Source organism: Strix uralensis, chromosome 6 (genome assembly GCF_047716275.1).
Source record: "Strix uralensis isolate ZFMK-TIS-50842 chromosome 6, bStrUra1, whole genome shotgun sequence".
Classification (NCBI taxonomy): domain Eukaryota; kingdom Metazoa; phylum Chordata; class Aves; order Strigiformes; family Strigidae; genus Strix; species Strix uralensis.
This window is the reverse complement of record NC_133977.1, coordinates 40,751,618-40,770,888: the sequence shown is the minus strand read 5'-3', so window position 1 is coordinate 40,770,888 and position 19,271 is coordinate 40,751,618. Positions and strand designations below refer to the sequence as shown.

The 19,271-nt window shown below is 37.5% G+C and overlaps 1 protein-coding gene across 5 annotated transcripts in view; it reads right to left on the bottom strand.

The window, feature by feature from the left end:
- ARHGAP15 (Rho GTPase activating protein 15) overlaps nucleotides 1-19,271 on the bottom strand; it is a 326,332-nt gene that overhangs the window by 253,827 nt on the left and 53,234 nt on the right. For all 5 annotated transcript variants that reach the window (XM_074873787.1, XM_074873784.1, XM_074873788.1 and 2 more), the window contains one exon: nucleotides 14,311-14,400. In XM_074873787.1, the coding sequence (XP_074729888.1) occupies nucleotides 14,311-14,400 (90 nt within the window). The remainder of the gene's footprint in view (nucleotides 1-14,310; nucleotides 14,401-19,271) is intronic.

Here is a 19,271-nt window from a genome sequence, read left to right as displayed (position 1 = left end):
GGAATATACTGTAGTATATAATAAATGTCGACTATATCTCCGAAAGATTCAGTCTTTTTGGTGATAAAAATTTTGCCCCTTGTATCACATCATTTCCATAGATCTGTATGTGTTCAAATCTCTAGGTAACATAAGAGACACCTCCAGAAGTTGCTGGGTTTTTAAATCCCTCAGAATGAGCCACTTTCTGATCCCTGCTCAGGTGGGGAGCCACATGCTGCAATCTTTTCCCTCTCTTTCCCCATTATTAGCCAAGGGATTCATAAAAAAATGTTGGCACCATATCACAATGTTCTTAGTTACATTTTGTGTGTAGCCAAGAGGCCTGGAGACTACATAAACACATTTTAGTTACTCTAATAGCATGACATTTTAATTTGAAGTGACACCTCAAAACAACAGGATTGAGCTGCCACACACGCTGTCACTGGTGAGAGCACCAGTTGGTCAATACTGCATTTCCTAGTCTTGCGATACTGCAACTTCTCCCTCCTGATATAACAAAATTAATTCTTACAAGCTGATAACAAGACTATTACTATACTAACAATGGTAAAAGGTGGCTCTGCTGGAACAGCCTGGCGTACTCGAGCATTGTGGATCAAAGGTCTATTGAACGGCAACAACAAACAGGATCAATTTCTTCAACTGTTTCTGCGTTTCTAAACTTGCAACAGCACACCTTAGAGCGTGACTTAACAAAGCTCAGACAAACGGTGCCATGGGACAGCCAGCCCTGCTGTAGCCCTGGGACCCAACAGAGAGATCTTGTGAGCGGGGAGCCCAGCCGCTGGCTGGAGACACCTTCATGCTTTGGCGTTCGAGTACAGTCACGACAGATATCGCTCCTTTAGCCACAGCTAAAATGAAGAGGCAGGAACAGAGAGAAACGTACTGTTGACTATACAGATTGACTAATCCGTACAAATCTCAGTGATCTCTCACCCTGAACTCAGGATATGCCCCCTCTGCCTGCTTAACTCCACCGTGCTGCCATTTCAAAAGCTGTGCTGATTAACTGCAACAGTTGTGCCAATGGAGAAGCAAGAAAACAGTCTTTAACCAACGGGGTCACAGTAGCTGTATTGCAAACATCGTTCCTTAAGGTAGGGATATTAAGTGGAAAAAAAAATTATTTTTAAGGAAATAGAACAAAGAGAATTTCTAGAGCAAGAGGAATGATACGACATCAAATATAGCTCAGACACAACTGACTTTTTTTTCATAAAGAGTAAGGAGTGAGAACTTAGGAAAAGTAACAGGAAGGGAAATGTTCCTCTGAAATGAAGAAAACCATGTTATGATAAGAATCAAGTGGAAAAAAAAAATTAAGCATAGTTATGGTATGACTGGTATCAGGTTTTAAAGGAAGTGTCATGAATATCACATAGACCAACAAACACGTTGGGACCTGGAGTCTCCTTTCTAGTAAGTAACCACCTAATAAGTGGAGTTACTGAAACCATGACAGCCCAAGAAAACAGCCATGCACACACTTAATATTCAAGAGACTGAGTTCACAGAGGCTACTTGATAAAGCCCATAAGTATTAGTATAGATATCTAGATGTATCAGAGGAACCAAAATGCTCTCTAAACAAGACTGACTGTGAATGCAGAATATCACAGTAGATATAGATAAATTCCTGATAGGTATCTAAACCCTGGACAATCTAATAGCAGCTTATCATTGATTGCATGCTACACAAAAATTTAGGGTTTTTTTTTTTTCACTAGCAAACACCTCAAATTCCATGAAAAGGAGAAAAAGTTCCCTAGATAGAGATATTAAATATTTATCAGCCTTATGTCTGCTCAGTCACCACTCCTCTAAAAAAGTCCATTAATTAAATACTTTAGAAACGATTAAAACACTTCTTTAGAACTTATTGGCACCTGTTAATTCACTGACCCTACAAGGCTATGGCAGTAAATGTCTTGTTTGATTGCTTCTGTTACCAATAAGTCAGCAGCTTAAAGACAAAGGAGACATGATGCAGCTTCATGTACCACAACATTGCCTTAAAACACAAAAGCCTGTATCTAGAGGCAGAGTAACAGAACATTTATGTAGACAGGGCAGCACAAATAATCTATTTAACCTAATCTTTTAATTACAGGAAACATCTCGTAGCAAGACATACAAGAGCAATGAAATGACCCAGAGCTAGAAATCAAGATGATATATTTGTGCATGTGAAAGTAACACCAGCAGAATTCATAAAAGAAAACCTCCTTGGGCATTATTATCTTTCCATCAGGATATACTGTCATCACACAGAGAACAGAAGAAAAAAATTACTTAAAATATGTTATTAAAATACAACAATGTAAAATAGAAGGTAAAGGAAAAGAAAACAAGAGCAGAGAAAGGTAAAATTAGAGGGGAAAAAACACAGGTGAAAAGAAATCTCTATTTGAATAAAAAAAGGAGCATCTTAGGAGGGGGGGGAGGAACGAAATAAGGAACAGACCCTAATAACTTGACATAGCACAGCACCTACTCTACAGAAGCTGCAATGATTTTGGTGTAATTATTTACTCAGTAATGCACTATTCGGCAGAGAGGGGTGTTCAAATCTGGCCCTGCTTGGGCAGTATGCAAATCTTCTCCCACTCCTCTGCAAGCTTTTAAGGATAGCTGGCAGAGAGTCCCCTGAAGAGTCCTGGCAATGCCACACTCTGCGGTGGGAAACGAGCATCTTGCAAACAACCCCTGAGATCCTCCTACCCCCTCAAATCTGCGCAAGTGGAGAAGTGTTGCCTGGAAGGGGGAGCGAGACAGAGAGTGTGTGCAGGAGAGAGAGCGAAAATAATACTAGTAATTATAAAAGAGTCCTGAAATACCAGGAGATGGAGATAATAATTGATCCTTAAAAAAATAATAAATTGCACACTCTTCGCTATATATAATGTTTTCTCCTTTCCCATTTGTGATATTCTGACCCTTTGTTTGGATCCTTTACCTTCCTACATCTAAGTTATTACCGAATATTTGAAGAAATTGGCTTCCTTTCCTTTGATCTTCTACTATTGGATTACATTCTTCCTACTCTCTGTACACAGTTCTTCACTCCCACATTTATTTTCCCCATTTCTTTGTTTACATTTAATTTTACCATATTTCTTCACACTTTTCTACATGGGTAAAGTCTATATTATGTTCCAACACACATTACTCTGTTATTTCTTACTTTGCACTTTTTAACTGATTGTGTAGAATATTTGTTGCCAGAACAACAATGAAAAAAAACGAAGAAAAATTTATACAATGGTGAAAACATGTTCTTTTTCACTCCAACTGCAGCCTTAGCTGAATTGTGCTGCCATTGTTTTCCAACTGAACTTGCATTTCCAAACTTGGGAATTCCCATCAGTCTGATTGACAGAATTTTCCTGGTTTTTTTCAGAAGGTGTGCATTTTTCAAATGCCAGTAACATACCACTACAAAATCTCCCAGGAGTAACAGCTTGGTTTGAGGGACTCTTATTCAAAAGCCTTAGTTCCAAAAAAGACATTTGAAACAGAAGAATCAAAACTGATTATTTACATTCTATAAATCAAAACAAAACTATAACCAATGCATTTGAAAATATTGCTATAAATATTTTCTACAGGCTGATAAATTGCTGGACATCCTTTCTTGAGCACTGGTTGGCAATTTGTGAGCACTAAACAAAATGTTTATTTAATTTTAGATTGTGAATATAATTATTAAAAGTGTGATTCCAAATCGTTAAAAAAAAAATAACATAGGAAATCAAAGAAAGTGTGGGGGGGGCATATTTCAGCTACACTGCAGTGGTTTTACACCCCTGCCTATGAAAGGGGTGAGAGGGGCACTTGCCCCAAGGTGTAACTGGCTGACTCTGCCCAGAAGGACGGCAGAGCAGCCCAAGGCAGATGACAAAGCTCAAGGCACAGCCAATGTCCACTATGCCCTTTTGGGGCTAAGAAGCTACAAAGCTCAGGAAATCTCTCTCAACAATCCTGACTCCATCCTCGAAAATATTTTTACATCTCTGCCATTTTAATATATATTTCTCCCACTTTTCTCAGCATATTCAGAAGACATCTGTGTCTTGCTTGAAAAGATAGGAATTATTTTCTGGTTAAAGTGCATTTTTTCTTTATGCACCATGACCTTTCTTTCTCCTAAAATAAAAGCCAAGGATATTATAAGTCATGAAGAGCCATAAGACATTATTCTAAGAATGGAGGAAGAATTCTTCTCTCCAACTCCCACATTCGCACCTGAGAGTTTCCTTTTGTAACCTCTCAAACATGTGGCTTGGGCTGTGTTAGCCGAGGAACACCTTGCACAGACTCTGCCCTATCATCTCATAAACACCAGAGAGAAACATAAGCATAGTGCTATGCTGCACAAATGTGTAAGATCTAGCCCTGGGGTAAATCAGGAGAATTTCAGTGAAGTTGGTGTATTAGCATCAATGGAGGTAGATCTTGTTACTGTCAGTCAAAATCTAACTTGTACAATCTATAGCAGGTAGCCCTGTACCATGAGAAAATATGGATGGGCTGTGAAGAGACTTTGCTACCATAACTAAAAAGAGGAGCAAAAAAACCCAGTCAATCCATCATACATTGATTTAGTTACTGCAGGGTGGCTTATTGAAATGGAGAGACACTTGTTATTTCAATCTCTTGCTCCATGACACCTGCTTTGTTCTCTGCTTTTAACTTTACCAAACATGAATGATGTTTCTAAATTAATTCAAGAGATCTCCGTACAGCCCATGATTAAAAACTATTCAATTTTCATTGTTTTTCAGTAATAGTAGTGGTCAAAACACAAGTTTGCTTAGTCTGTCTGAGAGTTGGGTGTTTGGTGGTAACAGGTTACTTCAACAGTTCAGATTAAAAGCCTGTCATTCACTTAACTATGCAGTATCAATGCAATTCATCTCAGTCCATAACAGATGACATGTTCAATAGAATATGTAAAGTATGCCTCCACCTAGTGATGACTATGTACAAATAATAGAAAATAATAATAAATCTATTACTTAAGAGAGTCTTAGTAGTTGGTTCTCATTTTCATAAATTAACACATGCTCTCATACAAATATTCACTTATACAAATGCATACTGGAAAATCAGTCTAAAGCTCAATCTGCAAAAGTTCACCTGTAAACTCTGACTTGGAGGGGGGAAGTTAAACACATTCGAGGTTTCAAGTACGTTAAAATTTTAAACAATAATGTATTTGTTGCAATCATGATCAGAAAAACAAGGGGAAGCTGACAAGTGCTGTGGGTTTTAAGTGTTAAAATGGTCTCATAATTTAAGTTAGATAGTCTATTTTTAAATGAAATGGTAAGCAAACCACATCTCCTCTTTGCAACTCTGTTTGCCAAAGAAAACATTTGCTAAGCTTCTTGGATCACCCTGTTTTAAAGATGCAATTACATGTAATTCCTAGGAATTTATTCACCCCAAATTGGAAAAAAAGGCAGTGAAAAGAAAAATGAAAAAGCAAAAAAAAAAAAAAGCCCAAACCAACACACCGGAATTCAAGAAATCCAGCCCCTAAACTCAAACTCAAGTTTTAACAACTCTCATAATCCATTTAAAATTACTGTATAAATGCGATCAATTGGAGGTGCATCCTCAAAATCAATAAACTTGAGGAGGAGGTTTGAAAAGCCAGGGTCCCTTGTGGAAAATGTTCTGGGTTTTCCTTTCATTTGTACCATCTGGGAACTACCTTAAATGTCTTCTCAGGCTGGCTACGCTTGTATTACCATTTCAAAAAGCCTCCCCCCCCCCCGCCCCCATTAGTGGTCCATGAATCAGTTTAAGAACGACTACTCTGCTGAAAAGCGAGAGGTATGTTATCTAAAAGAGAGGGCAGCTCACTATTTGCATTTCTCCCCTTGCATTCTAATTGCCTGCCATTGTCCATTTAACACCTTGAAACATCTAAACCCATCCTCTCCTCAAAGAATGTCAGCGGTAGAAATCTCTCCTACACAAAATGTGAATCCCTACCATATCGTCTGGCATCCCTTTGCACACAAATGCGAGGTGCTGCCTTTCAGAGAGAGGACAGCCAAGGCTCGCCGTGCCCAGCCAACTTTAAATATCTGCCTCACTCATTAAAGAGAAACACAAAAATGGAGTAAAGTGTCTTAGCCAAGATTTTAAAAAATGTAGTGGCTGAATACAGAAATACCAGCACCAAACATGTAAACAAGTCAGATTTGATTATCTCTGAGTGAGTTCATTTAGGATTCATTTTTCTCTTTGTGTTTTTTTTTAAGTTTGATAAATTAAGGGAACGTGCGCAATATTTGGGCACATATCAAGACAATCTTTTTTTAATATTAACTTACATTAAGAAGGCTGCAAAAATTATAATGCTTTTAAATTAATTTGGCTGTTTTCACTCTGGAGAGTCACAAACCTTAAAGTACTAAAGAATCAGGAAAGCCAGGCTCTTTTCGCATTTCTGCACTTCCTTTCAGCTCCTGATTTCCAGGACTACGAAAATATTATTTTCCCCGTTTTAGGAGTACACAAAACACAGCACCAAAGGCCTCACATCAGAGGGCTTTATCAGGTTCACCAAACTGGATATCTGTAGCAATAATTCTCATTACATGCTTTATCTTGAACGAGCCCGTCCTTATGAAGCTATTTACCCTTTCCTTATCAGCTCCGCTGATCAGCAGATAATCACCATCTTAAAACATAAAACTACCACCACATGCATAATTTAGAGAATACAGGTTTACAGCAGCACTAGTCCTTCCTAAAAGCAGAAATTACTTCATTTAGCAACCAGCTAAAATACATGTTAATAGTATGAACCGTTCAGCCTGGCATCAGTTTTTTTTTTTCTTTAAAAATAATGCTTCAAAAAATGCTCCCTGTGGTGATGGCGGGTATAAGTGACCTGCACCCTGTCCTCTGCAGAGTTCGTAGTCCCTGAGGAAAGGCACAGCCCCCGTGGCACTGGCCACAGCCCCGACAGCCCTGGCCCGCAACGCTGCCCGCGCCGGCTCGTGCGCTGCCCACGAGATGGCAGCAATATGTTTATGAATAATGCAGCAAGAGGCTGCAGCCCACTGCCATTTCACATCCGAGCCGCAAAACGCGACTCTCACTTCTTCAGCTGTACAAAAAAAAAGGGGGGAAAAAAAGAAAAAAAAAAAAAAAAAAAAAGAACCAACACAACCCTCCGTGAATTCAGCTGAAAAACGATGGAAAAATAAGCAGCTCTGCTGTCGTGCTTTGCTTATGGGTGAACTACCCAGACTGCTTTTTGGTCAGATTCGGTGTTATCCAAGGCAAAAGGTGCTTCTTGTGCACTCGCATATTTGTCCAGGCCCTTATGCTCAGCCGTGCTTCTGTCCCTGACGAAATTATTTCACACACACATTAAGCATTAACTGCTGTTATGTTTTATTTTTGCAATGCAGAAAATGCCTGTGGCTTGAAATAAATATTTTCTTTTCTGATGGACAAATAACATCTGCACTTCTGAAAGCTGCAGCGTAGCTGTCAAAAGCTAAGTGATTCATATAATTTCTTAAGAAGCACATGTGTATGAGCATACACAGACACTCATACCTATCACAGTCACTCACATATCAGCACTTACATCTGTCAAAAGATGGGCTCTTAAAAAAGTGCAGTGAGCTATTATAATAATAATTTTTAGCAAACAGACATCTATGTACACATAATGTCACATTTGGAGAATACAGGTGGTAGGGTTTTTAAATCAGGCTGATCTTCACAAAAAACCTAGGTTCGCTTTTCAACTTGATTTTGGAGTTCTCTGAGTTTTAACAAGACCCCCAAGCTCCAGCGTGTTACAGGAGCTTATTGCCCTGATGTTTCATGGCCTGACACGAGTACCACAGCAGAGGTGATCTGCAGCACTGCAGGCAGCATCACCACGGCACCATGCCCATAGCAGCTCAAGTTGTTTCAAGATCTCTGTGAGTTGTTGAAGTTACACGACTCAAGTGATTTTTTTCCAACACAGTGAAATTTTCATGAAATTTTTCATAGGACTATAATGGGGAAAAAAGGAACTGTCTAGCTAAGATGGTATTTAGCTGCAAATCAGCCAAAGTTTTGTTGAGAATTTTGAATCTTCCTTCAAGCAGCCAGGTACAACAAAATGTTGTTTATCAGGAATGGACTTCAGTATTCCTGAAAAGTAATAACTTTTTTCACATTATCAGTAAAATTGTGACTAGGATTTAAAATTATTTTTAATAAGAAGAAATAAACTACTGTCCTGATTTTGTTGTCACAAAACACAGAAGGCCTTTGCTGACACCACCGAGGGTTTGGTGTTACCCCAAAGCAGATCCAGGAACCACAGGAAGTGAGAGAAGTATATCAGCTATAACTTTGTAACAGCTCTACCTTAACTACTCAGCTTGTCAGATTTATGAATAAAGTTGCTTTCCTTGAAATGCTTGAAACTCTATTATAGATGTTGAATGTATAGAGAGGTTCTTTGAAATTCTATTATAGAGGTTGAAGACACCATTTTCCAAAGCCTTTAAATACACACCATGGACAAAGTTAAGTGTCTTCCTGCTGATATCTTGTTTATTTTCAAACTGTATGTAGTTTGAAACATAAAGTAAAAACATTTTGGTACATATTATAAAAAAGTTTTCTCATTTTCTTTAAGGTGTCGCTGGTCTTATACGTATGAAATCCAAGGTCGTACAGTTTGCATGTTCCTGTCATTAGGTGTAAAGCTTTGCTGTCACTGTATCACAGGGGAAACAGGCTTTATTTATGACTTTATATTCCTTAAAACATGAATCACATCAAACATTTGTCCATGTTTACAAAGCAACCTTAATTTCATTTCACTCTCAATATCCTCTTTTTGGGCTAATGTGAGTAACAACAAAACTAAGAGTGAAACACTGGTGAGAGAAGGCAAATGCTCACTAACCCAGGATGGTTAAAGCCTGACCATTGCTCACCTGGCACTTCTGAAACAAGGGGGAAACAGCAAATCCCATAGTTTATACAAGTGCCCCAGTTACCAGGCTCTTGCTTATTCTGGATTACATGAAGATCTTTTTCTTTCTCAGATAGTGCTTCTACCTATTGTGCTTTTTAATAATCAAGAACACCTCCTTGGGTCTCAGGAGCAGCTACCGTCAACACAGCTGAAGTGATTACAATTAAATCTGCCCCTTTCATACACAAAAAGCCAATAACAATAGTAATAATACATTTACCAAGCATCTCTAAATCTCTCTCCTCTTTATCACCTTAAAAAGTCACTTTAAATTCTTTAGAAGGCAAAGTGACTTGCCAATTGTATAAAGTTTAGAATGTGTATTGTGTGCAATTTTCTATTTTCTGCAAAACTTTCCCCACAATCAAGGATATTTTTCTTCTTACACTATGTACTCTGTTACTGTTCTTTTTTTATCAACAATAAAAATTTGGCAGGCAGACATGCAATGAAAACACAGGTCTACTGCCATTACTTGCATAAGATCCTGCCTGGTTTCGCACACTAAGAGCACTACTGTAACAGCAGATTCCAAAAGCAAAGGTCGTGATCTGAAATGCTAGATACCGCAGAAAATTTGGGGACTCAAGTAAGACAATTTCTTGTGCTTTTTAAAAACTAATTATAAGTTTATTATTTAAAGAACCTCTTGCTGACACCATCTAATAACTCTGTGATGTGGCTAAGTCTTTTAATTAGGCAATAATATATTCAGGTCCCTGGGATAGAAATTAAACCGCAATCACAGCAGTAACCTCCAGAAGTGGGCAAAATGCTGTACAGATGTTTTAAAATCACAACAGGTCCATCTAATACACATCTAATTCAAAGCCAGCAAAGGTTACTGTGTGTCTCGTAGGAGCTGCAGGCAAGAGCGCTCTCAGGCTCAGGAAACAGCACTTTCTCCAGGGCAGGTCTGAGATGGGGGACATGCTGGTAAGGACCACTGTGTCCAGCTGAGTGCAAGGTGGATTTTTTAGACTTGCCTCCTCTATACAGCATTTATTTTTAAAAACATGCAAAGAAATCCAAATACCAATCCCAACCCAAGCCCCTCCACTTTGCACTCTCAGTGCTTCCTCTAGAGAGATCACAGAAAAGAAAATGATCCTTCCCATGGCAAAAAGCGGTGACTTAAAACATTCCTGGGATGCATCCAGATACTATACTGATCCCACAGTATGTAGAACAAAATAGCTTATCATTCAGATTATACTCTCAGACAAAGCTGGATAGCTTCAAGGACAAGGGAGTTACCCTAGATCAGCACCATAAATGTTATTATATATGAAACAGCTGCAAGATAAATTCTTTCATATTACACATAGGTATAGTTGTGCTTTCAGCTGTCTCACTGTTGAAATACTGTACATCTTACACAGATTTCTCTATTTGTAAAATACACTTACAATTCTTATTTGTGTATGAATGAGTAACCCCTTACAGCTGCAGTGTACTGAAACATAAACCAATATCACACCAGATCTGTGTCAAGAGCCAGGGCATCGAACTCCAGAAATCCTTCATATGAAACCTTCCTAAAAAATGAACTTGGTAAACAGGGAAAAAAATATTACTAAAGAAACTAAAAAATGTCTGTTAGTTAAATGAATAGTGCTATTAAGAGAACAAAGCAGCTTCACCAATTCGTAAGTATGATGTTTGTGACCTTTCTTTGCACTCTTCAACTCTCTCCTATTTTTCCTTTCTTTTTTGAATCATCTGAGAGAAATCTTCCAAAACCTCTTCAAGGAAATAGTCTACAGCCACAAGACTTTGTGCTAATGAAGTTCCAGAATTATGAAGCCAGAGGTCAATAGCACGTCTTCCACAACGTCTGGGCTGAATTTGAAATTAAAAGGGCTGCTTAACTTAGAGTAGAGGATGAGTAAAGCAGGGGAAAGAATAAATTCCAGTTGAAAAGTTTACTAGACACAGAAATCACTGAATATTGAGAAAATCTGTAATCTAACCTAGTTACTGGTGCCTCAGCAGCCATATTAGTACTGACTGAGAAGCAGCCCATCACATTATTTTATTTTTGATAACCTGCATCAAAATGCACCTACCAGATATCAAACTAAGTGAAATAAAGGAAAGAGGAGAATGACAGAGTGACATAGGTGCTGTTTCTGTTCCAGTTGCTGACTGACAACACTGCCATCCCTTAACATGGTTTTATTTAGTTATTACAACCATCTCTCTGTAAATGACACTTAGGATTATTTAAGATTATGTTGTAATCCTTTTAATCCTCAGTGCTTTAAATTTCAGGCTAAACACCAAAGAGCAAACTAGCACTTAGCAGAAATATTTAAAGCATGTGATTTGAACATAAATCTTCTTTTATTCACCACTCCTCTGATGAAGACCTAGTGTATCGCGTCATTCAGCCAACGAGAACAAACAGCACAGTATCTCACTGCAAACTGCTACATTCATCATGTGAAGCTGTTTCTAACCAGTTCTTTTCCTTGGTGCTAACTATATCATCAATAAAATAAATGAAGGAAAATCAGAAGGTTAGATTTTATAAGATGTGCGTATTTTCAGTTACTATTAAGAAAATTTGAGGAAAAACCCACGTAACATGTTCATCAAGAACAGAAATAGATTGTATGCACAAATTGGATAGTGTGAGAGACAGATCAGACTTATCCTGTTAAACAGAGTAGCTCAATTAAAATGAGTGGAGTAACACTGCTGAAAACCTCATGATCAAGACCAGAAACCCAAATCTTCCTGCCTGAATATCATTTACTTACTATTTCCTCTTTTTTTTTTTTCCCCCCTGCATCGATCATGTTTCCAATTAGTTTTCTTTATGATACTCCTATACTCCATCTTCTTGTTACCATCCATTAATTGTTGTATGCTTAGATTTTAAAATTCAAGATTTCCTTCTTTTTCTTCAAACCAAAATCTCAATAGTCATTTTCTATTTCTAATCTATAATTCACGTACTCAAATTGAGCACCCGGGCTAAATCAAACTCAAAATTCTGCATCTACCTCTAGTACAACACATCAGCAGAAAGCAACCATTGCTCTGTTTGAATCAGAAAAGAATGTTGTATTATTCAGGAAGTAGTGAAACAAAAACCCACCAACTATGCTTTGCTGCCATGCTTTGAAGATATAATCATACTTATTTCTGATCATTTCAGAGTCAGGCAGCTAAAGTATTTAATCAAATAGCAATGTGATGCATCTATATTTAGGTCACAAAAAGAAAAAAAGAATTTAAAAATATCACCAATGTTGTTTTTATTTGAGCAAATCTATGAATAAGTAAACATACATTATCAATCTTCTTCCCACCCGCTAAGGGATAACTAGATCATCAGAAGTGTTTCCTGAAATATTCAGTATCCAGGTACAAACTGACCTCTCTGCTTTCGAACTCGCCTTGGATTCCCTCCAGACTATCTCATAAATCTTCGCTCTCTCTCTAGTCCCCTTCCCACTCTATCTGCTCATGTAGCACCAGTCTCGTTCAGTCCTTTCCTTTCCCAAAATGTCACCACTACTGATGCCAAAGCCTTCTCCTCTTTCGCTCTTACCATCTGGCATAATCTTCTTGTAGCTCTCTGTCTAAACAATGCTCCATCCCTTTTCAAAATGTGTCTTAACATATGTCCTTCCTCCCATGCTTCTACTTCTTAATGTCTCTCCCACTCACTTATTGGCTTGATGAAGACACGTTTTAATGGGTTCAAACAGTAGTGCATGAGTTTCCTTTCTCACATTATTCTGATTCAGTGGAGTTTCACCTCATGCTAACAGAAGTGAGAAGAAAATGCATTGCAAAGTCTTCATACAACCAGTTTGGTAAATCAATAACAGAGCTTCAGTTGTCTTTACATTGGAAATGTATTAGCTGCAATGAATCACCACTCCGATATGCATTTCCAAACAGAAATTTTGCTTACTGCAAAATGGGAAATAAACCCTAGAAGCTCAGAAGACCTGTCAGTGTGCTCAGGGGGTTGCAGGAGTGAAGGCTAAGGTTATACTTAATCACATTCCAAGTGAAAAAGCTGAAGATTGACAGCAAAACCAAAATATTTATTCTAAAAATACCTAGGAAATGACAAAGCTCCAAGTGTTGTCTCAAGACAACCTGAAGGATGTGGGGGGTATAGAAGCATAAGTCTCACTGTCTTGAAGAGGAGGAATATTTCTAAATATTGCATGCACTTTAGAAAGATGTCTAGAAAAATAAACCTTGAAAAGTCTCTGTAACACCCAGTTGACCCGAAGAGATTTCTTTTCAAGAAGCCACGTATTGTCCCTTAGGGGGTTTTTTGTGTGTGGTGGTTTTTTTTTCTTAAACTCCAGACCCAGGCACAGTTGGTTCCTCCAGCATGTTTCGTTGGTGATGATGCCAAAGGACTATCTGGTAACTAACAGTATCTTGACCCTAACATGTTCCCTTCTGCATCTCTCCTCCCTTTATTGTTTGTATTGTTAAAAATTCTTAACATTAGAACTCTGGGAAAAAATCCGTTCATAGAGAATAATATTTTGATGTGGTTTGATGCAACTTTCAGTGAAACAAAAAAAATACCCCTTTCTACTGATATTCATGGGAGCTGGATTATGTCCAAAACCTGAAGATGTTGCAATAAACTATTTTAGCCCCTAGATCTTGGAATGTTAACCTTGCAGTAACGCTTTTCTCATCCTTTCATCTTGTTGGGCCTTGATCCTCCCTTTCTATTCAATGGGATTTAGATGGAGTAATTAAATAATATCATTTTCCATCAATGAAGAATAGTCCTATGAGTAATACATGTCCTTCTATGCTGGCCTTGACAGAGTCAAGCTTTTAAAGTCCTCCCCTCCCCTTCCAGAAATGAACCTGGGTCATCACCGTCTGAGGACCCTGAACAGCAATAAAAATAAACAGAGTAACCACACTGTGTTGGAGCAATGCTTGTATAAGCAGTTTGGAGAAGCTGTGTTTATGGAAGTCCTTTAGGTCAAGATTCTAGGCCTGAACCCAAAGCAATTACCTACTAAGTTTTAAAACAAATTGAATATAGAGCATTAATCAATAAATCAACAGGTTCTCAAGTGTTTAGGAGACTCACTCATCAGAAATCCTTCTCTTAGAAAAATAGTAAACTGATGCTTGATAAAATGTTACATTCCTGTATTGGTAAGAAAAAATGCTGGATTAAATCAGTCTCTAGTTATTAAAATCAAGGAAATAAAACCTACCTCTTAACTTAACAGAGTTTATACTCAAATGAGTAATGAAATGCATGCATTGCCTCTTACCTGAAAGACATTCTTTCTGCTGGATTTCTCTGAGGTCCACTCGATACGAGCACCACACAAATCCACACACTCAGGTTTATATCCTGGTTTCTGGAAAGAAAAAAAAAAAAAAAAGTCAACCATGAATATGGCCTGACTTTTCACAAATGGGGACAGGTATCAGATAAAACAAGAATAGATCAAGTTCAGGTGACAGATTGTTGTAGCACAGCTGCTGATATTACTGAAAACAGTTCATTATTGCCTGGCATTATCAAATAACCACTCCTGAGGTGTCTTAACTCAGAAATAAGGTTCTTGTACTACATACATAATTTTAAAAATAATTAGCTGGTTTAAAAAACAGTCTAATATAAATAGATCAAAACACAAATTCATACACATTGACCAGATATTTTAAATGTTTACTTTGCAAAACCTCTTGAAAAGCCATGGGGTTTAAAGGTAAAATTTTGTGGGTTTTCTAAGTGCAAATTTAAACTGATGCAGCTGGAAAGGACAGAAATTAGACAAGAACATACATCGTATCTGTAGGACAAGCTATCTCCTCTCTCCAAACAAATTATCATTTCTAGCTCCTAACAAAAAAGGCTTCGAGGGCACATGTGACACCCCGAAAGAGCTCAACACTAGGGTAGCTCCACACAGTTTGTTATGTCACAATGTCAGTCCGTGCATCCCGGAGTGACACAGCTCTGCTTTCCCAGCTCCTCCGTATGGATGCAAATAATTCAAAGACCAGATTTGTTTGCCTGTATCATTTATGTTGCTGGGAGTTGGTGTAAAGCACAATAATCCTCATTTGCCATCTAAGCTCCTTCTCCAGGGACTCTGCCTGTGCAGTAGTTCTGGCAAAGCCCAGGTAGTTTAGAGTAGCCTTTGTAGATTAGGTTACTGCACATCCCAGACAATAAAAATACTACTGTTAACAGTACAAAGCATTAATAAGTCCCTTTTGGGTAAGATATGGAGTAATATCCACATAAAGTAATTAATCACCTCGATGCATCTTTTTTGCTCTGTTGTTCTTAAGCCATTTTACCTTGAAAAATGACATTGGTGATAAAGAGACTTAATAGAAGTTAACAGTGGCCAGTCCAGCATCAGCCTCATAATCAGCTTTCCAAAGATTGCTCACTGAATTTCTCTGATGTTGCTATTAGTTAAAAAAAAGCGTGTGTTCTCCAGAGCGCTTTTGAGAGGGGTAGAAAAGGACTTATTTAGGTTAAAAGGAGCAGAGTAAGGTATCCTCATCAAGTAATTTGCAGCCAGAGTCTCTGGCAGCTTTCAGTACTGGAGTTGTAATTATTTTCTCCATTTGCCAAACCATAAAACCACCATGGTTCAGCTCTTCTAAAACTGACAGTTCTGTGTGCCTTTGCTCCTTTTTTTATTTTTTATTTTTTTTTAATTTTTTAAATACAAGAAATATGCTGTTCAAAACAAAAAGATGTTCTTGTGACTAAACCACTAGAAGAGCAGGGTTTGGATTTTTCCCCCCAATTCTGCCTCAGACTTCCTGCCTAGACTCTGACAAGAACTTAATCCTTCTGAATTTTTAATAACAGATCAAAACTGCAGTATTGATACATCTTTGTAAAATCAAGTTGTGAAATTTAATCAGTTAATATTTGCATGGCAAAAGTGACAAAGTTGAAAAAAATCTAGACAAACATCAACCTATTAATACAAACAAATTTTCAAATGGGGAAAAAATATAAATTCCAGTATACTATACTTTTATAAATAGGGCTATAGTGCCTCCTCTGACTAGATCACTCTCCTTGGCCAGGAGATACCCCAGGGAAGTTTCCTCCCCAGGACTCCATGGAAAGACTAGGTGTGCACCGCACAGAGCTAGCAGTTCTGTTAACCCATCATGAGCACACAACACAGCCATGTCAAAGTAGGTCACCTTCCTTTCTTTGAAAAAATTACCCAAAAGGATAGTCTGAGCCTGAAAATACTTTAATAAAGACAGGCAGCTTTATTCCACCAGCAGAAATAGTTGAGAAATTTTGAAAACATGTAATGAGATTAAAATAAGAGATTAAAATGTAGACAAAGAAACAGGAAATAGTTTCTTGATAGTGAAGGGAACTGGGCTACAGAATATTTTCTCCAGGAAGACTGCCATGGCATTTCACACTGAAGTAAGGAAAAAACAATGGAAAGCCCAGGGAAGTTTTGTAGGAAGATGGAATAGTGAACTCTGTAGTATTTTACCATCTCTAATTTCTATGATTGTACAAAAATATATGCAGCAGCAGAACTTGGACTCCTCTGTGCACTCAGTGCACACACAGTTTCATTTTGTTGTTGCAATAAACTAGAATTTGTTTACAACTTTGATTTCATAATAAACAGAATTATAAGTATTTGCATCTCCTTTTCCAGAAAAGATGGGATGCAAGCTCATGGTGTTGGAAGGTTGAACACCCTTCTGCTATATAAAATAATCAACTAGAAATCTTCTCTTCTGAAGAATTTAGCAATTCTGCCCACAGTGGGATACGAGGGGTCCATGAACACCATATGAGACTCGTGGATATGGCATAGTGTACAAAGCAAAACCATCAGATCCATCAAGCCTGAAACTGTCCATCATGCACATCAGCACCTGGGGAGCTCCACACAATGGGGACCCCTGCTTGAATCCGTAGGGACCCCAGGAAAATTGCCTAGAAATTCATTCTGGCCTAAACATGGTTATGTTGCATAGTTTGCTTCCCAGTTTAAGCGTTACCCAGAGACACTTCAAGAGAGTAAGTTAAGGTTATCGGGAAAGCCTGAGCACTCAGCGTCCTTGCTCTGTGTTTTGCAGTCAGAGCAATTATGTTATATCAGTGTTGTTGGAGGGGGGTTATGCTGTAAATTGATACAAGTGTCTGCTACAGTGAAATCTTCCTAAACATGAATATGGATTTCGGTGGCATTTTCACTCACTAAATTACTTTGCAGATGGGCTAATAACCTGAGGTTAAAATAACCTCTGTTGAATAAACTATCTCAGGGAATAAACAGACTACTTTCTTTTGGTCAGAAAGATAACTGATAATAGAATTTAACAATGGTAAGAAAGAATGGAGCTGTGATCCCTTTAGATCACAATGTCCTTAATTTAAAATAAAAAGCAAGTTATATTGATATGAATGCTAAAAAAAAAAAAATGTATCAAAAGCATGACCACAAATGATCAAGGCAGCAACAAAAGATAATTATTTAGCTACATGGGATGTAAACTTGCATTTTCAGTAATATTTGTAAACAAGCTCATTTTCTGAATCTCTCCTCTGTGTGCTTTAATTATTGTGCTCTAACTATTGCTAATAATAATACCAGATATTGTCACTAGCCTCACCAGAAAGCTATGGATCCCAGTCTTCTCCATGCAAATCAATAGGAAAGTTGTTACAGTGAGTCCTACATCTACAATCATACAAAGCAAAAACAAAAACTCCTTTTAGCTATTTCTAGTTCTTTGCATTAGAACATTACTAAAGATTTTGGTAAATATAACTTTAAATCACCTCTAAATGTTATCCTATCATCAGAAAAAGAGGTATGATTAGAATGTGTTTGCATTTCCCTCTCTCCTGTTGCCTTTATTGTGAAATATCATTCCTCTTATAATGATGCTGTCTTATTCTAAATTTTCACTTCATGTACCATATTTAATAGTTAATAATTAATGAATTAATATCTTTATAATACAAAGGAACATTATTCTTTTTGTTAAGTCACATCATTTTCCTGCTAACAATAAAACCCCTTTGTTATAAGTCATACTATCGTGAATGAACATTGCCTCTATTGCATTATTTAATTAACGGTTGAGCTCCTGTTTTTCCTAAGTAAACTACAGCTGGATAAAAAAATAAAATCAGTAAACAAATTATTTCTAATGAATCCTTTTTGTATTATTCCCTTTCCACTATCAAAATTATATCTGGTTAAATGGCTTACAAAGGAAATAAGCACTGCATTCCCTTTATCTGATGAGATCAACATGCCAGTTTAGCTTTTTTTGATGTGTGAAATTTGGGTTTAAGAAATTGGGTTGTAAGATTTTGAATACTGACAGGTCTTGTTGTTTTCAAGCTTTACCCAATGTTTATTTACCATTTCATATAAGTTATATGCAACAGACAGAAAATGTAACTTTATCAACTTTTTCTGCCCTAGTGAACGTTGACAGACTCAGTGTTCAGATCTAACGTAGAATAAAAAAATACCTCCACTTTTCACTTTTTTTCCCCCATAATGAGCAAAATATGGGATCAATACGTCTGTGTTCTTCCTAACGCAGAAGGCAGTAGGTATTATCTCACCAACTGTAAACACTGGTGATGACTGAGACTTCAGGGGAAGGAACTGACTCCTCAGAAGGTGCCTTCTCATAATACACCTTAATTTTTTGAGTTCAACAGAGATCTGGGCCAAAATCCCATGCTCCAGGCAGGTCTATTTTAGTATCTAAATCCTCAAAGAGCTTATGAGGATGTGGAGGAGTCTCAGAACAAGAATCGCATCTCCTGCATGTTGAATTTCCAGTAGTCCATTTATCTCCTGGGATTTGGGTGAGGGCTTGCAAAGAGAGAGGAGAAGAGGTAGCAGATAGAAGTGCAAGCTAGTAAATTATCAGATTAGTTCTAATAAGTTCACCTGAAACTATTTTTTTAAATAACAAATTCAACTTTAAGAAAAACAGATAATTCTGAAAAAATATTAATTAAATCTATACTGTTTTCATGGCTGCAGAAAAGTAGTATTTTCCAGCTGTACTAGCACAAACACAAGCAGAACATGCCAGATTTCACCCTTTATTTACTTTTATTGTTTCGTCTATTGTTTTTATTTTTGCTACAACCCTCACCTTCTTTCCAGAAAAGCAAGGCATGAAAAGATGTCCTTTAAAGCTGATTTTATGACAGGTGGCATTGGTAGATCAAGAATAGATA